Here is a 21,120-nt window from a genome sequence, read left to right on the forward strand (position 1 = left end):
AATTTGTTTTGTAGCATTCAAATAAAGAAATAGAATAGAATAGAACAGAGTAAATCAGAACAAAGCAGAACAGAAAAGTGTAGAAAAAAACTAGAATAGAAATGAAGGGCTATCATAGAAAATAAAGGAATATAATAGAAAATAAAACAGTAGAATAGAAAAGAATAGAGTAAAACAGAACAAAATAGAATATAATAGAAAAAAAAATTCACAACAGAATAGAATAAAAAAAATAGAAGAGAATAAAACAGACAAAATATAACTATCTTCTGAAATTCGAATTTCAATATAGAATAAATTTGAATTCAAATAGAATAGAAAATAATAAAATAGAAGAGAATAGAATAGAAACAAAGAATATAATAGGAAAGAAAAGAAAAAAATTGAATAGAATAAAAGAAAGAACATAACCTTCTTCCAAAATTTGAATTTCTAATATAATAAATTCAAATAGCATATAAAAGAATAGAATAGAATAGAAAATAATAGAGTAGAAAAGAAAAGAAAGGAATAGAATTAAAAAAAAAACAATAGAATGGGATAGAATGGAAAATTCAGATCAACCACCTGAATTTTAGTACCTATCCACCTCATGTGTGAGTGAGGCCTTTGCCCTGTACACATTAAGAAAATCAGGAAAACATTTTTGCCCGAGGAACAATCGTACCATTTTCTGATAGTGTATACACAACTTTCTACAGCGGACTCCGGACCTTCCGAATGAAAATTTCCCGAAGGGACAAACTCCAAAAATGTTCTTGTACAGGAACAGAAAGAACGATTTACGTTTAATGTGACCGTTTTCATACAAGAAATATTAGATATACAAAAGACTGCGCATGATCAGAAACAATACCAAAAAAAAGCCTTTGTCACATGAGAATTTTCGTACATTATTTCTGTCCTCGGTTCTGACTAGACATGTGCGATTCGCTTCCTTACAAATTTGTTTTTGTAGCATTCAAATAAAACGAAAGACTCTTTTGAATGCATAAGAGAATGAATTTTCAGAAAGAACGAAAACCCAAAACCACGAAAATCTGAAATAATGAAAATCCAAAAGAACGAAAAAATAATTCAACCCAAGAGTTTAGCAAATCGATTACATTCGGATCATTTTGCTTTTCATATTTTCTATTATAATTAAATTATAAATTATTTTTAAAGGTTTAAATTATTATTATTATTATAAACTATTAAATTATCAATTTGACGTAAGTAACTGTTAGTGAATGTAACGAATATGCATGCACCTGAAATGACGAATGATTCGAAGTAACGAATGCCACGTCTAAACGAATGGAACGGAACGAATACAAATGCATCCAAAGTTACAAATAATCCGAAGTTTGACCTTTTGCCTCAATAAAGGAACATTTTTGACTTTAAAAAAAAAAACATTTATCCGAAGAAACGAATGCCGATCATAACGAATGATCCGACATTTTTCGGTAGTGCACATGTCTAGTTCCGACTTGCTGTAAAACATCAAGGAAACCTGGCCGATCGTTCACCCGATTTTATCATAATGTGTACTGGGCATTTGATTTACTAAATCTATGAAATATGATATACCTGATCCAATTAATTATTATCCAATCAGGAAAGGCCTGAACGAAGCAGGCCTGGATTCTGGTAGAAAGCTGTGAACAGATATCCTAAAATAAATGAAATTGCATATCTGTGAATACCTAGAGGTGGCTCCGGGGAGATCCCAATACTCTGCAGCAAAGCTTCTGTCTCACGCCTCTTGCGGTCTAGATCAGAATCTTCATGAATTGGCTCTATTTGTAGCTGCTGTTCTGCCTGTGTAAAGAAATGTGTTAAAGATTTACCAAAGATCTGAGGACAATATAAAGACACGATGCTTGAACCGTTTTTGTATTAACAGCAGGAAGTAGTAAAGAGGCAGGAGAACCAATAAGTGACATCACTAAATTATGAAAATAAAGATACCAATTAACAATATACTATGGGGGTTATTTACGAAAGGCAAATCCACTTTGCACTACAAGTGAACTTTCAAGTGTACTCGCTGTAGATCCGAGGGGGACATGCAAGGAAAATAAAAAACAGCATTTTAGCTTCCACATGATTGGATGATAAAATCAGCAGAGCTTCCCCTCAGATTTACAGCGACTGCACTTCCAAGTGCATTTGTAGTGCAAAGTGGATTTAGCTCTTGTAAATAACCCTCTATATGCCAAATTATGTGAACAGGCCTCTAAATGAGTTCAGGGGGTTTCCAGAGAAGGGTACCGTTATATCTACAACATGCACTATATTACCAAAAGTATTGGGACGCCTGCCTTTGCACACAACAACTTTATTGGAATCCCAGTCTTAGGCCGCGTACACACGGGCGGACTGTATGGCCTACTTAGTCCGTCGAAACACATTTCAGCGGACAGTCCGCTCGTGTGGGCTTCAGCAGACTTTTTCAGCGTGCAGTCTGGCGTACTAAGTATTTCGGATTTTTCGAAATACTGTCCGTCGTACTTTGGTTTCAGCGGACAATCCGCTCGTCAGTAGGCTAGTTCAACGGACTAAGAATGGCGCATGCCCAGAAAGGATTTATACGGCGAAAGGTTGCATTGCTGTGTATTGGACTTCCTATTTCTAGTCCCGTCGTACGTGCTGTACATGTCATCGCGCAAGCTTTCGACGGACTGTTTGTGCATCCGTGTGTGGTCAAGTCCGTTCATTCGAAAGTAGGACGGACTGTCCGTCGGATTGTATGACGGACTAAGTAGGCCATACAGTCCACCCGTGTGTACGCGGCTTTAGTCCGTAGGGTTCAATATTGAGTTGGCCCACCCTTTGCAGCTATAACAGCTTCAACTCTTCCGGGAAGGGTGTCCACAAACTTTTAGCCATGTAGTGTATTTTTTTTATTCACACCTGAGTTGAAAGAGAACCCGCCACAACTTGACTTATGAGGGAGTTTAGTGCTTCTGCGGTCAATTTTTGGACAAATTACTCCACAGTCACTACTGCTACAGAATGTAGTCTATTTTGAAGCTCATTTACTATCTGTTAGGAATATATACATTTTTTAAATGTCCATAGCCTGCTACAGATATACTTTTAAACTGTATCTGAAAATGTATTGTATGATGCGCCCACAATGCACGGGCTGCCACCCACCCTAACACCGCCGTCGCCCTCCCTATCCATGTACCCGGCCCCTTTCAGGACACATGAATTACAATTGCAGGGATAGGCGTGGGTGTGTATTTTGAAGCACCTGATTAGAACCAGAGGCTCTAATAGGTTTCAAAATAGGGCTCGGGGCACAGAGAGCGCGCCCTGATCCCACCCAGTAATGTGACACTAGCGAATATTCGCTATTCTGCCACATTCTCCTCCCCGACAATCAGGAAGCACCTATTGGCCAGGGAGTCTTATGACTCCCTGACCAATCGTGTCTCAGGACACACTTCTGGGTTCCAATCGGCAAGGAAGGGGAATGCCTGTGTCCACGCTTAAGCGGCCCGGCTCCTCCTTCTCCCTGCCTCCGTGTCTCCTCCATGCCTCCATTAGCAGGTAAGGTGATCGCCCCCCACCCAAAAAAAATAGTAGGCACCAGCCCCCACTGTGTATGAGGCATTAGTGGGCATTTTCCACTCCATGGCTTTATGGTTTGTAGTTCTCTTTTGTTGTTGTTTAACATACAAATTTGAAACAACAGTTCACTGACCTCCTTCTTTTTCCGCTCCTCCTCTTTACGTTTCTTCTCTTCCCGTATTTGTGCTAAACGCTGCTTTTTGCGTTCCAGTTCAGCTTTCAGGTCACTTTTGTCAGACATTATGTACTCCTATATGAGACAAAATCGAGACAAGTGATGGCATCTACTTAATGTCACATAACTGACCTGAATGTTTTTTTATTTTATTTTTACATTTAAAGTAGATCTAAAGAAGAAGACGACTAGTATTAAGTGGACTTTATGAGGCACATAAGTACTTCATCTATAAAACAGTTTTATTACAAATATAAATATTGTTACACTTTCACATAGGTATGGTACAACAATTGTTTACATAAAAGATTTTTTAATATCACTGTGACCCAAACTGCCTGATCAATGTTATTATCCAGTGAAGCTTATTCTATAACATATAGTACAAAAAATCAGAGATACAAAGCCAATAGTTTAATAACCAATAGCCGAGGCTTGTTCAAAATTCCACAGGAATGATATGAGGCATAGGGGTCCAGACTTTATTTTAGTTGAAGAAAAAGCTTGACATGTTCCACGCTTAGTCAGTGCTTCTTCGGGAGAAGTTCATACGTAGGATTTAAAATAGTTGTATAAAAGGGGTTAAAGTGTAACAATATTTATATTTGTAATAAAACTGTTTTATAGATAAAGTACTTATGTGCCTCATAAAGTCCACTTAATACTAGTCTTCTTCTTCCATAATTCATATCGGGACGATGGCACATTAATTTTGGTGTGTTCGCAGTGTCACCCTGCGATACATACGTCTTTTACACATTTTTCAATTTCTATAAAGTAGATCTAAGCCCAGTCACCAAAGTGTTATTAAAAAATTGCCCTGTTGGGTATATTTCCAGAGGATTGGCCATTATTCTTTCAGAAAATGTTATTTACCCATTTGTTATTTCTTGCCCATATGTTGATTTATCAATGAGTTTCCAGGTTTTATTACCAAAGTTTAATTGAACAGGCTGAGGTTAGAAGCTGATTGGTTTCTATGCAGAAAGGAGCCTGATTTTGCACTTTCCAGCTTTAGTAAATAAACCCCATTGTGTACTTAAAAGTGGGGTATACCTGTAATTAAACATGTTCAAGTAATTTCAAAATATACCTTTTTGAATCTGTAGCTTTATATATAATCCCTGGTAAAATTCAATGGCGGCTGGGTTTTTTTGGGGGGCGGGGGGGGCAGCAAACAACCACGAACCCCTCTCCCCGGTTAGTTGGTAGCACCCCCCCACCCCACCCCAGCACTTACCCCATCGGTTGAAGACGGACGGGCTCCTATGGGCAGGTTGTGGGCTCCTACAGGCGGTGCATTGCAGGCTCCTATGGGCGGTGGGCAGTGGCTCTCGTGTCCTCACTGCATCCCGGTGGCTTCTGCTGTGCGGCTCCTCCCTTCTCCTCCTAGGCGTCCAATAGGATCGCTTGTCCTTTCAGCCAATCGGGTAACCGGTGTCAAAATCAGCTTCCTGATTGGCCGGGTGGAGGATCAGCGTTACAACGGTGAATATCGATTCGCCGTTTTAACACACCTCTGGCTCTAATTTGTGCTTCAAAAAAACAGCCCTCCCTCATTGGAATCTATGCACCGTTGTCATGAAAGGGGCCGGACACATGGATGGGGGAGGACCGGGGGGGGGGGGGAGCGGCGCCCATGCATCCTTAATGGATGGGCTGCCCCTGTCATGAAGATTCTTGTTCAGACACTTTCTGTTATAAGGTGGCAACTGGGCCCCTGTATTGTCACATGAACCCTTTGTGAAGGCTTCAAGCAGCCGTGTCACTTGACAGCGCAGGCATGGTCCCTAGTTATCACTACTGGGAAGCCAGTCATGAGAAATGACGTGTTGCTGGATACTGAAAGAGGTTGGTGGAGAGCAATAGAAAAAAATTTAAATAATTGTAAACAATCACCTTATAAAACAACCCATTCATTTTAAAATAGAAATGAAAAGCAAAACATTTTTCTATAGATATAGAAAATAAATTATAAATACATTTTTTATCTTTTTCATAAGTGATCACATTCCCTCTGTTCTCAGCTGCATAAGAGCTGGGTTGACAGAGGAGAAGCAGCAGCACACTGAGCTTCCCAGTGAATGGCTGTGCGGGGGGGGGGGGTGTCAGGACAAGTCTGATCATTGGAGGAGAGCAGGTTGAGTTCCCAGCACAGCTAGAGGATTGACCATGCTGTGCTCTCCTGCTTAGTGTGGTCAGTGTTTAATCGGAAAGCAAAGGGACTGGCAGGAACACCAGGGATTTCACCCGAAGGAAGCAATACAAAGAGAAGAGGATACTTTTCCATACAAGTACGTGGTACAGCAGGCACAAATCAGGAATATAAAATGTTGGGGTAACAAACACTTGAAAAAAAAATTTATTAAGAAAAGAGAAAGCAGTATTTTATTTAACAAATGGTAACAGTCAAAAATTTAGCAAAAGGTCATCCAATTATGGTTTAGATATACACCACCACCACCAACAACATAAAACCAAAAACAAGTAGACGTTGCCTGTTTAAACCAATTGCTAATGTTATCCAAATTATTTTCAAAAATATGCTGGCACTCAGAGTGCCTAGTAGGTACGGTGCATTCAGAAAGTATTCACAGCGCTTTACTCTTTCCACATTTTATTATCTTACAGCCTTATTTCAGAATGGATTAAATTCATTATTTTCCCCAAAATCCTACAAACAATACCCCATAATGACAACGTGAAAGAAGTTTGTTTGAAATCTTCACACATTTAAAAAAAAAAATATTAAAAGAAATAAATCCCATATACAGAAGTATTCACAGTCCTCGCTCAACACTTTGGCGCCAATTGCAGCCTCAAGTCTTTTTGAGTATGATGCTACAAGCTTGGCACACCTATTTTTGGGCAGTTTTTCCCATTCTTCTGTGTAGAACCTCTCAAGCTCATCAGGTTGGATGGGGAGCGTCGGTGCACAGCTATTGTCAGATCTCTCCAGAGATGTTCAATCGGGTTCAAGTCTGGGCTCTGGCTGGGCCACTCAAGGACATTCACAGAGCTGTCCCTTAGCCACTCCTTTGTTATCTTGGCTGTGTGCTTAGGGTTGTTGTCCTGTTCGAAGACGAAACTTCGCCCCACTCAGAGGTCCACAGCACTCTGGAGCAGGTTTTCATCAAGGATGTCTCTGTACATTGCTGTATTCATCCTTCCCTCGATCCTGACTAGTCTCCCAGTTCCCCACAGCATGATGCTGCCACTACCATGCTTTGAAACACTAAAGGAAAATAACCCGCAAGGTACCAATTAATATAAATCACAGTATAGAAATAACCATAATTCTACTCACATGGATAAGAGTGGGAAAGGAAAGGGGGCGGGAGCTTTCAGGGAAAAACATGTATATGCAACTCAAAAATAAAACAGCAGATTTAGCTCAACCGTCCCGGTGAAATGAGCGAATTACCACAGCTCGCTATACATTTCCAAATGGCAATTATTTATAAAAAAAAATGATTTAGCTCAACCGTCCCTGTTAAATGAGCAAATTACCAAATGGCAATTATTTATTAGTATCAAAAATCTGCAATTAAAACAACATAAAAAACAAAAACATGTATTCTTATAAAACACCATGACCACCTCCTAAAGATGTGTGGATCAGGCCATGTGGGGGGGGGGGGGGGGGAGCAGGTATAGGTGTATATGGGTGACACCATAGTGTATGGCAGGTAGTCCTGCAAAGGAGATGAATACATCAGGGATCCTGTGTTTTAAAGGATTGAAGACTGAATTCTGGCTTCCCAAATATAAATGCAATATAAACGATGTAAAGGCCCAAGAAGGTGTGGTTAAACAGCCTGTTGTGTTCAGAGTTGTAGCAGTGGTCCGGAGGAAGTGCGACAGCAGGAGTAGAATTAAATGACATAGGATACATAGATCCACATGGTCAGCTTTAACCACTTCAGCCCCGGACCATTTTGCTGGCCAAAGACCAGACCACTTTTTGCGATTCGGCACTGCGTCGATTTAATTGTTTCCCTCAATCCTGACTAATTTCCCAGTTCCGGCAGCTGAAAAACATCCCCACAGCATGATGCTGCCACTACCATGCTTTGAAACACTAAAGGAAAATAACCCGCAAGGTACCAACTAATATAAATCACAGTATAGAAATAACCATAATTCTACTCACATGGATAAGAGTGGGAAAGGAAAGGGGGTGGGAGCTTTCAGGGAAAAACATGTATATGCAACTCAAAAATAAAAAAACAGATTTAGCTCAACCGTCCCGGTGAAATGAGCGAATTACCACAGCTCGCTGTACATTTCCAAATGGCAATTATTTATTAGTATCAAAAATCTGCAATAAAAACGACATACAAATAAAAACATGTATTCTTATAAAACACCATGACCACCTCCTAAAGATGTGTGGATCAGGCCATGTGGGGGGGGGGGGGGGGAGCAGGTATAGGTGTATATAGGTGACACCATAGTGTAAGTCAAGTAGTCCTGCAAAGGAGGTGAATACATCAGGGATCCTGTGTTTTAAAGGATTGAGGACTGAATTCTGGCTTCCCAAATATACATGCAATATAAACGATGTAAAGGCCCAAGAGGGTGTGGTTAAACAGCCTGTTGTGTTCAGAGTTGTAGCAGTGGTCCGGAGGAAGTGCGACAGCAGGAGTAGAATTAAATGGCATAGGATACATAGATCCACATGGTCAGCTTTAAAGCAATTCATGTCCTGAGCTACCTCCCTCACACTGTAAGGTGGATCCACACCCAATGACACGTTATTGAGTCTAATCCCATAGGGCCCTTTGTAATCCAGGGTAAAGCATGAAAAGTACTTATCGGATCCTGTGGTATATCAATGTCCTTCTTATGCAGTTTGACAATTCATTGGTGTCGGTGTGTGGCTGACAAAGTCACGACATCGGAGGGGATCAGTTGGATGGCCTGACCATTTTCACTGGTCTCCGCCGGCTGCTTCAGAGGCTCAATCGAGAACTGGCCAGAATTCTTCAATCCCTTTAAACACAGGATCCCTGATGTATTTATCTCCTTTGCAGGACTAACTGCCATACACTATGGTGTCACCTATATACACATACACTGACCCCTGAAGGAGCTGCTGGTTTTATTGGGCTTACCGTCTTGACCTCTTCTCCATCTAGAGGTTCCTGTGGAAGATGGCCCAAATAAATGTGGAAACTGACACTGAATCTTTTGGGTTATTTATTTGAACCAGAAACAGAGTCTTTAGACAAGGGTAGAGGGTTAGGATTAAGCTCAGGTACTTTAGACTGAAAAAATGGAAAGTCTCTTATAGGAAAAATCCTGGATTTTACAACCCCCGGATAGACCTCCTCTCACTAGGACTAGCAGCCGGTGTTCTGCCCAATTGAGTCCGACCATCGATATGTGTCCGTTCCGTACTGCGCATGCGCAGTACGGAGCAGACGAAGCTTCGGAAAATCTCCGAAGCTGAACGGCGCCTGTGCCGTGAGTGGAGGAGGTAGCCCTACTATCCAAGCGGACATAGGGTTTAGAATTTTAGAGGGCCCCTCGCGGGCGAGCTTCGCTCGCCACGCTTCGGGCTCGGCCTCGCTGCGCTCGGCTCTTTTTTATTCTAACTCTATGTCCACTTGGATAGTGGGGATAGAACCTGGACTCACGGCGCAGGCGCCGTTCGTCCTCGGCAATTTTCGGAATCTGTGCTCCTGTGTACTGCGCATGCGCAGTACGCAGAGGACAGCATCTGATGGAGGACCCTATTTGACAAGACACCGGTAGGGTGTTAAGCAAAGTCTCTGCCACAGACTTATTGAGGGACGTAGACAAATTTAAAGAGCTATCATACGGTACCAGTATCTCTCAGCCGATCCGGCAATACCGTATGAGTGTAGATCCATGTAGTGTCCTTCAACTGAGCCTCCAGGCTCCTTCAGGGAAGCCAGCCTTGCGCATGGCCACCTCCCGAAGAGTCCTCCCCTGGGGTTTCTCCAGTTGCTGGGCCTCTCCCATAGATGAGACGGCACCGGACCACCTTTGGATCACCAGGCCCCGAAATCCATTCAGGCCTGTCCCTGCAGTTGCGCTGCCTCGGGCTAGCCAGCCCCGAGACTTGAACTGCATGGTTCCGCACCCCAGGTCAGGAGGGCTGGTCTGGAGGACCAGAAACAAAGAGAAAATTGTCTCTCCAACAGAGCAGAACAGAACAGACAGACCGGAAACCCCGAAGAACGTGATGTCAGTACCTTAAATACCACCTCCCAGAATGCACAGCAGGAGAACACTCCCACTGGGCTGGTTCAGAAAGAACAGTGGCATTCAATACACCCAGCTAGACTGTGTTCTTAACCTTGCCAGCAGTGACGGTGACAGCAACATCTGCGGTCAAGGAGAACCCAGTGCAACCCAGCTAGACTGGTACTGAAAACAGAAATTTGGAAAACTAGCCCCAAAACCCAACTGTGGTTTCAGGAAACTTTGAAAAAGCCATAGTGCCTGCTCGTCAGGAGCCAGCGCTACACTAATAATGGCCATTTGGAAATGTACAGCGAGCTGTGGTAATTCGTTCATTTGACAGGGATGTCAAACCATCAGACCAGAGAATTTTGCTTATTATGGTCAGAGTCCTTCAGGTGCCTTTTGGCAAACTCCACCCGGGCTGTCATGTGCCTTTTACTGAGGAGTGGCTTCCGCCTGGCCACTCTACCATACAGAACTGATTGGTGGAGTGCTGCAGAGATGGTTGTTCTTCTGGAAGTTGCTCCTCTTTCCACAGAGAAACGCTGGAGCTGTTAAGCCCCATATCAGTTTTTCTGCTGAGTTTTTCCTTCGGATTTACCAAAACCATGTAATATGAGGTCAAACCTTAGGAGTTTCAATTTGTATGCAATCAGGCAGGCCCTTCCACTGCATGGTTTTGGTAAACCTGAAAGAAAAACTCATAGTAGAAAAACTGATAGTGTGTATGGGGCTGTAGAGTGACCATCAGGTTCTTGGTCACCTCCCTGACTAAGGCCCATCTCCCCCGATTGCTCAGTTTGACCGGATGGCCCGCTCTAGTCCTGGTGGTTCCAAACTTGTTGCCCATTTATGGATGATGGAGGCCACTGTGCTCATTGGCACCTTCAATGCTGCAGAAATATTTCTGTGCACTTCCCCAGATCTGTGCCTCCATACAATCCTGTCTCGTAGGTCTACAGACAATTCCTTGGGAACTTATATAGACAGGTGTGTGCCATTCCAAATCATATAAACTGAATTTACCACAGGTGGACTCCAATCAAGTTGTGGAAACATCTCAAGGATGATCAGTGGAAATAGGATGCACCTGAGCACCATTTTAACCACTTTAAGACCGGACCATTTTGCTGGTAAATGACCAGAGGTCTTTTTACACTTTGGCACTGCGCTGCTTTAACTGGTAATTGCGCGGTCATGCAATGTTGTACCCAAACAAAATTTGCGTCCTTTTCTTCCCACAAATAGAGCTTTCTTTTGATGGTATTTGATTGCCTCTGCGATTTTTATTTTTTGCGATATAAACGTAAAAAGACCGCAAATTTTGAAAAAAAATGATATTTTCTACTTTTTGTTATTAGAAAAATCCAATAAACTCAATTTTAGTCATACATTTAGGCCAAAATGTATTCAGCCACATGTCTTTGGTAAAAAAAAAGTCAATAATTGTATATTTATTGGTTTGCGCAAAAGTTGTCACATCTACAAACTAAGGTACGTTTTCTGGAATTTACGCAGCTTTTAGTTTACGACTGCCTATCTAATTTCTTGAGGTGCTAAAATGGCAGGGCAGTACAAAACCCCCCCAAATGACCCCATTTTGGAAAGTAGACCCCCTAAGGAAATTGATAAGAGGCATGTTGAGCCCATTGAATATTTTATTTTTTTGCCTCAAGCGATTGAATAATGACAAAAAAAAAATTTTTTTTTTTTTTTACACAAAGTTGTCACTAAATGATATATTGCTCACACATGCTATGGGCGTATGTGAAATGACACCCCAAAATAAATTCTGCTGCTTCTCCTGAGTACGGGGATACCACATATGTGGGACTTTTTGGGAGCCTAGCCGCGTACGGGGCCCCGAAAACCAAGCACCGCCTTCAGGCTTTCTAAGGGCGTAAATTTTTGAGTTCACTTCTCACTACCTATTACAGTTTTGAAGGCCATAAAATGCCAAGATGGCACAAAACCCCCACAAATGACCCCATTTTAGAAAGTAGACACCCCAAGCTATTTGCTGAGAGGCATGTTGAGTTCATGGAATATTTTATATTTTGCCACAAGTTGCGGGAAAATTACAAACTTTTTTTTTTTTTTTTTTTTTTTCACAAAGTTGTCACTAAATGATATATTGCTCACACATGCCATGGGCATATGTGAAATGACACCCCAAAATAAATTCTGCTGCTTCTCCTGAGTACGGGGATACCACATATGTGGGACTTTTTGGGAGCCTAGCCGCGTACGGGGCCCCGAAAACCAAGCACCGCCTTCAGGCTTTCTAAGGGCGTAAATATTTGACTTCACTCCTCACTACCTATTACAGTTTTGAAGGCCATAAAATGCCAAGATGGCACAAAACCCCCACAAATGACCCCATTTTAGAAAGTAGACACCCCAAGCTATTTGCTGAGAGGCATGTTGAGTCCATGGAATATTTTATATTTTGCCACAAGTTGCGGGAAAATTACAAACTTTTTTTTTTTTTTTTTTTTTTTCACAAAGTTGTCACTAAATGATATATTGCTCACGCATGCCATGGGCATATGTGAAATGACACCCCAAAATAAATTCTGCTGCTTCTCCTGAGTACGGGGATACCACATATGTGGGACTTTTTGGGAGCCTAGCCGCGTACGGGGCCCCGAAAACCAAGCACCGCCTTCAGGCTTTCTAAGGGCGTTACAGTTTTGAAGGCCATAAAATGCCAAGATGGCACAAACCCCCCCCAAATGACCCCATTTTGGAAAGTAGACACCCCTAAATTTAGGGGTACACTAGTGAGACTAGGTAATAAATGGCGGGTGCCCTGAAACTATAAAAAAATAACTAACCAACCAGCGTCACCTGTAACAGTTATATGGTGATCACTGGTGAAAGGGTTAACTAGGGGGCAATCAGGGGGCTTTATGCGGTAGTATATGGGGGTCCCTGGCGCTATAAAAAGCTGCGGCGAACCTAAATACCTACTTGCCTAACTAGCGTCACCTGTGACACTAATACAGCGATCAGAAAAACGATCGCTTATTAGGCTGGGTTCACACTGGAGCGATGCGGGAACGCCACGAATGCGCGGCGGGTTCCCGCATCGCATGCCTCCCGGCGGCAGTTCACACTGCCCTATGCGAACTGCTGGGAGTGTCAGTGAAATGTTACTGACACCCCCAGATCAGTTCGCATATCGCAGTGCGATCTGAAAACTCGGATCGCATGGTGTGAACACCCATGCGATCCGATTCTGCTGCGGGCCAAAAAAAGGGTCCCGTGCGAATTTGCGGCGGGTGCGGCGGGTGTGGCGGGTGCGGCGAATGGCTGAACTCGAATCGCACAGAGATCGGATGTGATTTGCACTGCAGTGCGGTGCGAATCACATCCGTTCTCAAACCGCTGCAATCTGAACCCAGCCTTAGTGACACTGGCGACGGGGGGTGATCACGGGGTTAAACCTTTATTGGGGGGGTTAGGGGGGTACCTTAGAACTAAAGGGGGCTAACCCTAACTGCCCTAACAGTTATTAGTCACAAATGACACCCGCCGGGTGATCAGGGGGTTAAACCTTTATTAGGTAATAAATGGCGGGTGCCCTGAAACTATAAAAAAATAACTAACCAACCAGCGTCACCTGTAACAGTTATATGGTGATCACTGGTGAAAGGGTTAACTAGGGGGCAATCAGGGGGCTTTATGCGGTAGTATATGGGGGTCCCTGGCGCTATAAAAAGCTGCGGCGAACCTAAATACCTACCTGCCTAACTAGCGTCACCTGTGACACTAATACGGCGATCAGAAAAATGATCGCTTATTAGGCTGGGTTCACACTGGAGCGATGCGGAAACGCCGCGAATCCGCGGCGGGTTCCCGCATCGCATGCCTCCCGGCGGCAGTTCACACTGCCCTATGCGAACTGCTGGGAGTGTCAGTGAAATGTTACTGACACCCCCAGATCAGTTCGCATATCGCAGTGCGATCTGCAAACTCGGATCGCATGGTGTGAACACCCATGCGATCCGATTCTGCTGCGGGCCAAAAAAAGGGTCCCGTGCGAATTTGCGGCGGGTGCGGCGGGTGTGGCGGGTGCGGCGGGTGCGGCGAATGGCTGAACTCGAATCGCACAGAGATCGGATGTGATTTGCACTGCAGTGCGGTGCGAATCACATTCGTTCTCATAAACCGCTGCAATGTGAACCCAGCCTTAGTGACACTGGCGACGGGGGGTGATCACGGGGTTAAACCTTTATTGGGGGGGTTAGGGGGGTACATTAGAACTAAAGGGGGCTAACTCTAACTGCCCTAACAGTTATTACAGTCACAAATGACACCAATGCAAAAAAAAAAAAAAAAAATGACATTGGTGTCACTGTGACTGGGGGGCAGGGGTAATTGGGGGGGTGATCGGGGGGTAAAGGGGGGGTGTGAGTGTGCCTGGCATGTTCTACTGTGTGTGTAGAGTGTTGGTGCAACTCACCGATCCGCTCTCCTCCGTGTCGGAACGGAAAATACCGACACGGAGGAGAGAATACATCACTTCCTCTCCTGTGTTTACATTACAGGAGAGGAAGTGATGTCACGGGGGATTTCCATTCGTCGAGAGCGATCGCGAGGGGGTGGCCATGAATGAATGGCCGTCCCCTCATCCCTGATCTCTCCCGAACGAATGCCGACCGCCGCAGGCACCGGGGGGGGGCCCGATCGGGCCCCCCACCCGCGGGCAGGCATGGACTTATATATACGCCAATATGCCTGCCCGTGCCATTCTGCCGACGTATATCGTCGTGCGGCGGTCGGCAAGTGGTTAAGTGTCATGGCAAAGGCTGTAAATAGTTATGTACATGTGACTTTTTTCGTTTTTATTTTTAATAAATTTGTAAAGACTTTAAACAGACTTCTTTCACATTGTCAATATTGAGGAAAATTTTGAGTTTAATCCATTTTAGAATAAGGTTGTAACATAACAAAATGTGGAAAAAGTGAAGCGCTGTGAATTCTTTCAGGATGCATGGTATATACTGTATATACTTTTACAAAATGTGTGATTATGATGCAAAAATGCTGACATCTGCTTGAAACATCTACAAATACAATAATAAACCCTACTGATGTACCGTACTGCTACTAAAGCTGGCATCTTGTCAACAGAGGGTCCAGTGTCCTCTGTCAGGGTTTACCTTGCGGCTTATCATACTTCCTGTAGGTGTGCACACACTCCATCTAGTGGATATATAGCAGAAGGCAAATGTCTATGAATGCCATTTCTGTTATCATATGCTGAGCGACTGTTAATTTGTTCTGACCTTATATTCTCTTCCTGTATCTTGCAACCTACCTGGACTTCAGCCCCTTTCATGCCACTGTTAGTCCCATTCTAATGTTTGTTTCATTCATGTTCTGTCTGACTGAGGAGTCTGACTTTTCGCTTGCCTATCGCTTTGGTTCTTTGCCTTATGCCCCGTGCACACGAGCGAAAAATCCGCCAGCAAAAGTCCGATGAGCGCTTTTGGTCCGAAAATGCGACCGTGTATGCTCCATCAGACTTTTGCTGACGGAATTCCAGCCAGCAAAAGATTGAGAGCATGTTCTCAATTTTTCGGTCGGAAAAACCTCCGATCGGAAATTCCGACACTCAACATGTTCGGAAACAATTCGACGCATGCTCTGAAGCATTGAACTTTATTTTCTCGGCTTGTCGTAGTGTTGTACGTCACCACGTTCTTGACGGTCAAAAGTTCAGCGAACCGTGTGTATGCAAGCCAAGCTTGATGGGAATTTCATCGGAAAAACCATTCAAGATTTTTCCAATGGAAATTCCGCTCGTGTGTATTAGTCTCCTTTTCCCAACAGCAGCTGACATCAGTGTGGAAAAGTCAAGAATTACCACATGGTAGCATCATTCAGGCAAATCAATACTTCCACACCTCTAATACAGACAAGGAACTCCTCAGAGAACTTAAGCTATTGCTGGTCATGGAGAAGGTCCTCTCTTCTTCATGACAGCACCAAACATCATTAGGTTGCTTCTGCTATATGGAATGTTAGAGTCCTGAAATTTACACTCACTGACCACTTCATTAGGTACACCTATTCAATTGCTTGGTAACACAAATTGCTAATCAGCCAACCACATGACATTGATGCATTTAGTATACTCTAGTATACTCTAAATAGGACTCTAAATAGTGATGGAGCCAAGCACACTACGTCACTTCGGGGCAGCAGATCGCGTGGAACGCAGCTGGAGCGCACGCCGCTCCTCCACAGATCTAGCGCCTATTCCGGGATACCTTATTACCGGTTTTTGCTTGTTTTTTTTTCACCTACTATGTGAGATATTGTGTTTCACAGTGCAATAGCTAATAGTGTTTGCTTAACGCTGGTGAATAGTCTCACTAAGGGGCGCTATTGGAACCTGATAGGTGTCTCAACATTTGGTTTTAAAAATGTTTTTTTTATTATTATTATATTTTTTTATATTTTTTTGCTGGCCACTATATTTTTAATTTTGTATCTCTGATCATGTTTTGTGGTATTTTTTAATAAATGAATTTTGGTGGTTAAAAAATACTACACCATGGGAGCTGCTTTTTGTTTTTTTCTGAGGATCCATCATATTGCTACAAGCCACAAATATAAAGTGTTTGATCCCAGGTATAAGGCATACGGATTACAGAAAGGAGGTGGAGGGGCTGAACGGAATCAGTCGGACATAGAGGGACTACATGCACTTAACCCCCTTTGGGGTACAAGGATCCGGTGAGTGGGGACCCGAGTGGGGGAGCACGGAAGTCACTGGATTACTCTGACCAAGCACTGAAGTCACCTTTAACCTGCCTTATTACTCTGGATTTACTTTATAGTTTTTTTTAACTGATACACATTGCAAATGTATATGAAAAATGTGCAAAATCAAACACATTTTTATGGTATATATAAATAATTTTCTTTGCACATTTTTTTGCACATTTTTTTGCACATTTTTTGCACTTTACAAACATAAGAAATCTAATTCTACACTATCTTTGGTAGATACATACTGTGGACTAGCTGGCTGACAGAGGAGCATCATTATTGTGTGTTAAACACCTATTTTTTTCATATTAATTTTTTTATATTTATTGAATTATTTTACAGGTTATATCCATTTATTCAATTCAGACCTTGTAATTGCCTATATATAACATTATGGGGCAGTATGCATGTATAGGATGATGTGTCTAACCCTAGCCTATTTAGAGTGTATGGTATATATTAATATAGGCTAGGGCATACTGCATATGACTTGATATCTATACTGGACATAATAGCTTAACATATCTATTTTTGTGACAATCTAGTCTAAGGGGGCACGTGGTGCATGCTTTTCTCGTACCTCCAACAACATAGGAGAAATTGGGTGATCTTGTCTCCCCATTACCTAGAGGGCTTTTTCTTTTCAAATGTTTTTATTGAGATTTTTAGCAGAGTTAGTTACAACAAGGGTTACAAAACAAAAAAAATATATATATAGTAATAAAAGTAACATAACACAGTATAATGTAGTGACAGGGTTTTCTCAGCATAATATAGCATAGAAACAAATAATCCACAATAAAGAATAAAGTAGTATTCCTAAGTATCTAATATTCATAGTCATAAAGGGACTCGAACAAGAGTAAGTCTCTTAGAATTTGTATAATAAAGTCCGTAATATAATTATTGTAAGATTTATAAATAGCGATATGGATAATGGCCACTTCTGGACCCCAAGACACCCCTCACAGGGATCTATCTGTGTCTTGGAGTACCTAGGCCAACATCCTAAAGGAAATTCAAACACAGTAGTTATCTTTTATGAAGGAAAATAAAGATCTATTCTTACTCCGCAGCTCAATTCAGATAAACAAATATGTGATATATTTGTCACTTTGCTATGAAATTATTTTTAAAGCCATCCAAAAAAAGAATATTAAAACGCACAGGAGTTCTTTCTTCTATATGATTAAAGAATCAGCATTATCTAAATTGTGGAAGTATAATTTTTGTACCATGTACTCCAAGGTTCCCATAGTTGTTGTTCCTTAATATATAGGGATTTGTCATTAGGAAATAGCAAATCATAGGAGTGGTGGAGTTGGGTTAATTCTATAACTTCTGTCATAGTAGGAAGAGAGTCAGTTTTCCATTTTCTAGTTATGGATAGTCTCGCAGCTAAAAGTATATGTGTTACTACTTTACGATATTGTTTGGGAATCGTATGTAAATTCATATTCAGAATGGCTAGTTCTGGTGAAAGTTGAAGGACAATACCTGTTACGGAAGTGAGTAAATGGGAGATTGCCTGCCAGTAGTTATGTAAGCTTGGGCAGTCCCACATAATATGAAATAGGGTCCCCAATTGGGTACAATTTCTCCAGCAATTAGGTGACGAGTTCCCCTTGAATTTTGCTAGGATATGTGGAGTCAGGTATTGTCTTTGAACAATTTTTTGTGCCAGTTCCCATAGTGTAACACATGCAGTGGCCCTATATATGCTTCGTAGGGAAGCCATCCATTGTTTAATTGAAAAGTCTTGCCCCAAATCTTGTTCCCATTTAAGGAAGGAAGGTAGTTTGCTGGGTATGTTTTTTTCCCCTAGAATTGGGTATATTGTAGCTACTCCTTTCTGTGAGGTGGCATGGTTATTGAGGAAAGACCATATTTTAACCGGGATTGAAGCTCTGAGTTGTGGATTGTGTAGCAGACACTTTTCTATTTAAATATATGTAGATCGCTCAGAATTCGGAAGCTGTAATTCATTACTTAACTGAGAAAAAGACTTTAATGAGCCCTGTTGGAAGAAGGAACCAAGTTTGATATCCCCACCCAAATTCCAGTCGTGTATTTGTACGCCAGGAATTAATGTTGGTATAATTGTTAGAGGAGGGTTTAACACCGTGATTGGAGTTTTATCCCATTTGTATGTGATGATTCTCTGCCAAGAGTGTAGCGTCGCTTTCACCGTTGGTGGGTATTGAGCTGTAATTGTGGACTTAATTTTCCTACTAAGTAACCAGAATTGCATATTAGGCTGTCGTGTGATGTCTTTCTCAATTTGTCCCCATAAAGTTTTAGGAGTAGGCAAGAACCATTTTGGGTCAGCAATTGGGTCAAAAGAGTTGCGTCATAATAATCCTGTAGATCAGGTACGGTCGCACCACCTATATTTCTATGTTTAATTAGTATATGGTATGCGCAACGGGATTTTTTGCCATTCCATAGATATTTTCCCAAACTGCTTTGTAAGGATTTAAAGTAGTATTTAGGGATACATATTGGAAGGGACCTGAGTTGATATAATAATTTTGGTAAGGTCATCATTTTGAAAGCTGCCAGGCGACCAGCCCATGTAAATTCGAATTTACTAAGTGTTGTCAGATCTGTTTCAAAATGTTTCTTAAATGGTAAAAAGTTTGTTTTAAATAACTGTTTTGTTTTGTTAGTGAGAGTGATTCCTAAGTAGGAAATCCCCTCGTCTTTCCAGTGGTAGGGGTATTTATTAGATAATAACTGCCTGGTTGTGTTATCTAATCCTAGGTCTAAAATATTGGACTTAGTTTCATTGATTTTATAATATGATGCTGCTCCAAATGTCGTTAGTATATTTTGGAGATTCGGGAGAGATGAAATAGGATCAGACACTATAAGCACTATGTCATCTGCGAACAGACTTATTTTATTATCTATTTGCCCAATTTTTATACCAGATAGTTTTGTGTCAGATCGTATACGTTCTGCTAGAGGTTCGATGGCTAAATTAAATATTAAAGGAGATAAGGGGCAATCTTGTCGTGTTCCATTCGAGATGCCAAAGGGCCTAGACATCATATCATTTGTGTATACTCTCACTGAGGGGCCCTTATACAGTGCAAAAATTGCCGATAAAATATTTCCATGAAAGCCGAATTTTAAAAGCACTGACTGTAAATAGCCCCAATGGACCCTATCAAACGCCTTCTCTGCATCTAAAGAAAGGAGCAGAGAAGGCGTTTGATGTCTCTCAGTGAAGTGTATAATATCAATCAGACGTCTTGTTGCATCTGAAGATTGTCGACCTTTAGTAAAGCCAGATTGATCTTTGTGAATGAGGTCTGGTATGTAGTTCATCAGTCGATTCGCTATTGCTTTGGAGTATATTTTGATGTCAATGTTCAATAATGAAATCGGTCTGAAATTTTGGGGAGCATTGGGATCTTTGCCTGGTTTCGGCAGTGTTATGATCAAGGCCTGAAGCATCTCAGCCGGAAATTCTGATTTGGATGCCGCTTCGTTAAAAAGTGAGCATAAGTGGGGAGCCAGTATATCTCGAAGTAATTTATAGTATTCTCCTATCATTCCATCTGGGCCCGGAGATTTATTGTTGGGCAGGGAGTCTATAGTTCTAGCAATTTCTTCCACTGAAAATGGGACATTAAGATCAGAGATTTGATCAGTAGTTAATGATGGGAGACTAATAGTATCTAAGAAATCACTTATTATCTTTGGGGTAGGTGTGGGAGTTTGAGAATCATCTTTAAGATTGTAAAGTGAGCTATAATAACAGCTAAATGCATTCGCTATGTCTTGGGGGTCTTGCAATTTTTCTCTAGTAATAGGGTGGTATAGATATGGAATCTTTGATTTGGAATATCTGCCTTTGATCCGAAGTGCCATGTTTTTTCCTGCTTTGTTGCTAGTATGGTAATATTTAGCTTTAAGTTTTCTTTTATGTTTTTCAAATGTATCCAATAAAGTCGTTCTGAATTCCTGTCGTAATATTTGTAGTTTAGTTTTCAGTTGTTGTGATGGGTGAGATTGGTTTTGGGAATCTAATGTTTTAATGTCAGCAGTAAGTTTCTCAATGAGTTTCGTTTTATTTTTCCTGAATTGAGCATTCAGTTGCATTAGGATTCCCCTACTAAATGCTTTATGAGCACCCCATAGGGTGGCGGAGTCTGACACCGATCCCACATTATATTTAAAGAATTCAGTTATCTGGTTTTGTATAGCTGTAGCATAGGTAGGCATTTTGATAAGATATGCATTCGTTCTCCATAGAAAATGGGTCGTTTGAGAGTGTTTAGGTAGAATAGTCATACTAATTGGGGCATGATCAGTCCAAGTGATGGGTGCAATGTCAGACTCCCTCACCCGCTGCAATAACCACTTAT

At 41.8% G+C, this 21,120-nt stretch overlaps 1 protein-coding gene across 4 annotated transcripts in view; it reads right to left on the reverse strand.

Annotated features, from left to right (window-relative positions):
* The window catches only part of DYNC1I1 (dynein cytoplasmic 1 intermediate chain 1), a 792,350-nt gene that overhangs the window by 580,737 nt on the left and 190,493 nt on the right, over window positions 1–21,120 (reverse strand). For all 4 annotated transcript variants that reach the window (XM_077490748.1, XM_077490750.1, XM_077490749.1 and 1 more), the window contains 2 exons: window positions 3,701–3,817; window positions 1,692–1,806 (listed from right to left, as the gene is read on the reverse strand). In XM_077490748.1, coding sequence (XP_077346874.1) covers window positions 1,692–1,806; window positions 3,701–3,817 — 232 coding nt within the window. The remainder of the gene's footprint in view (window positions 1–1,691; window positions 1,807–3,700; window positions 3,818–21,120) is intronic.

This window comes from Lithobates pipiens, unplaced genomic scaffold (genome assembly GCF_037356315.1).
Source record: "Lithobates pipiens isolate NorthernLeopardFrog02 unplaced genomic scaffold, aLitPip1_a1.2 Scaffold_19, whole genome shotgun sequence".
NCBI lineage: Eukaryota > Metazoa > Chordata > Amphibia > Anura > Ranidae > Lithobates > Lithobates pipiens.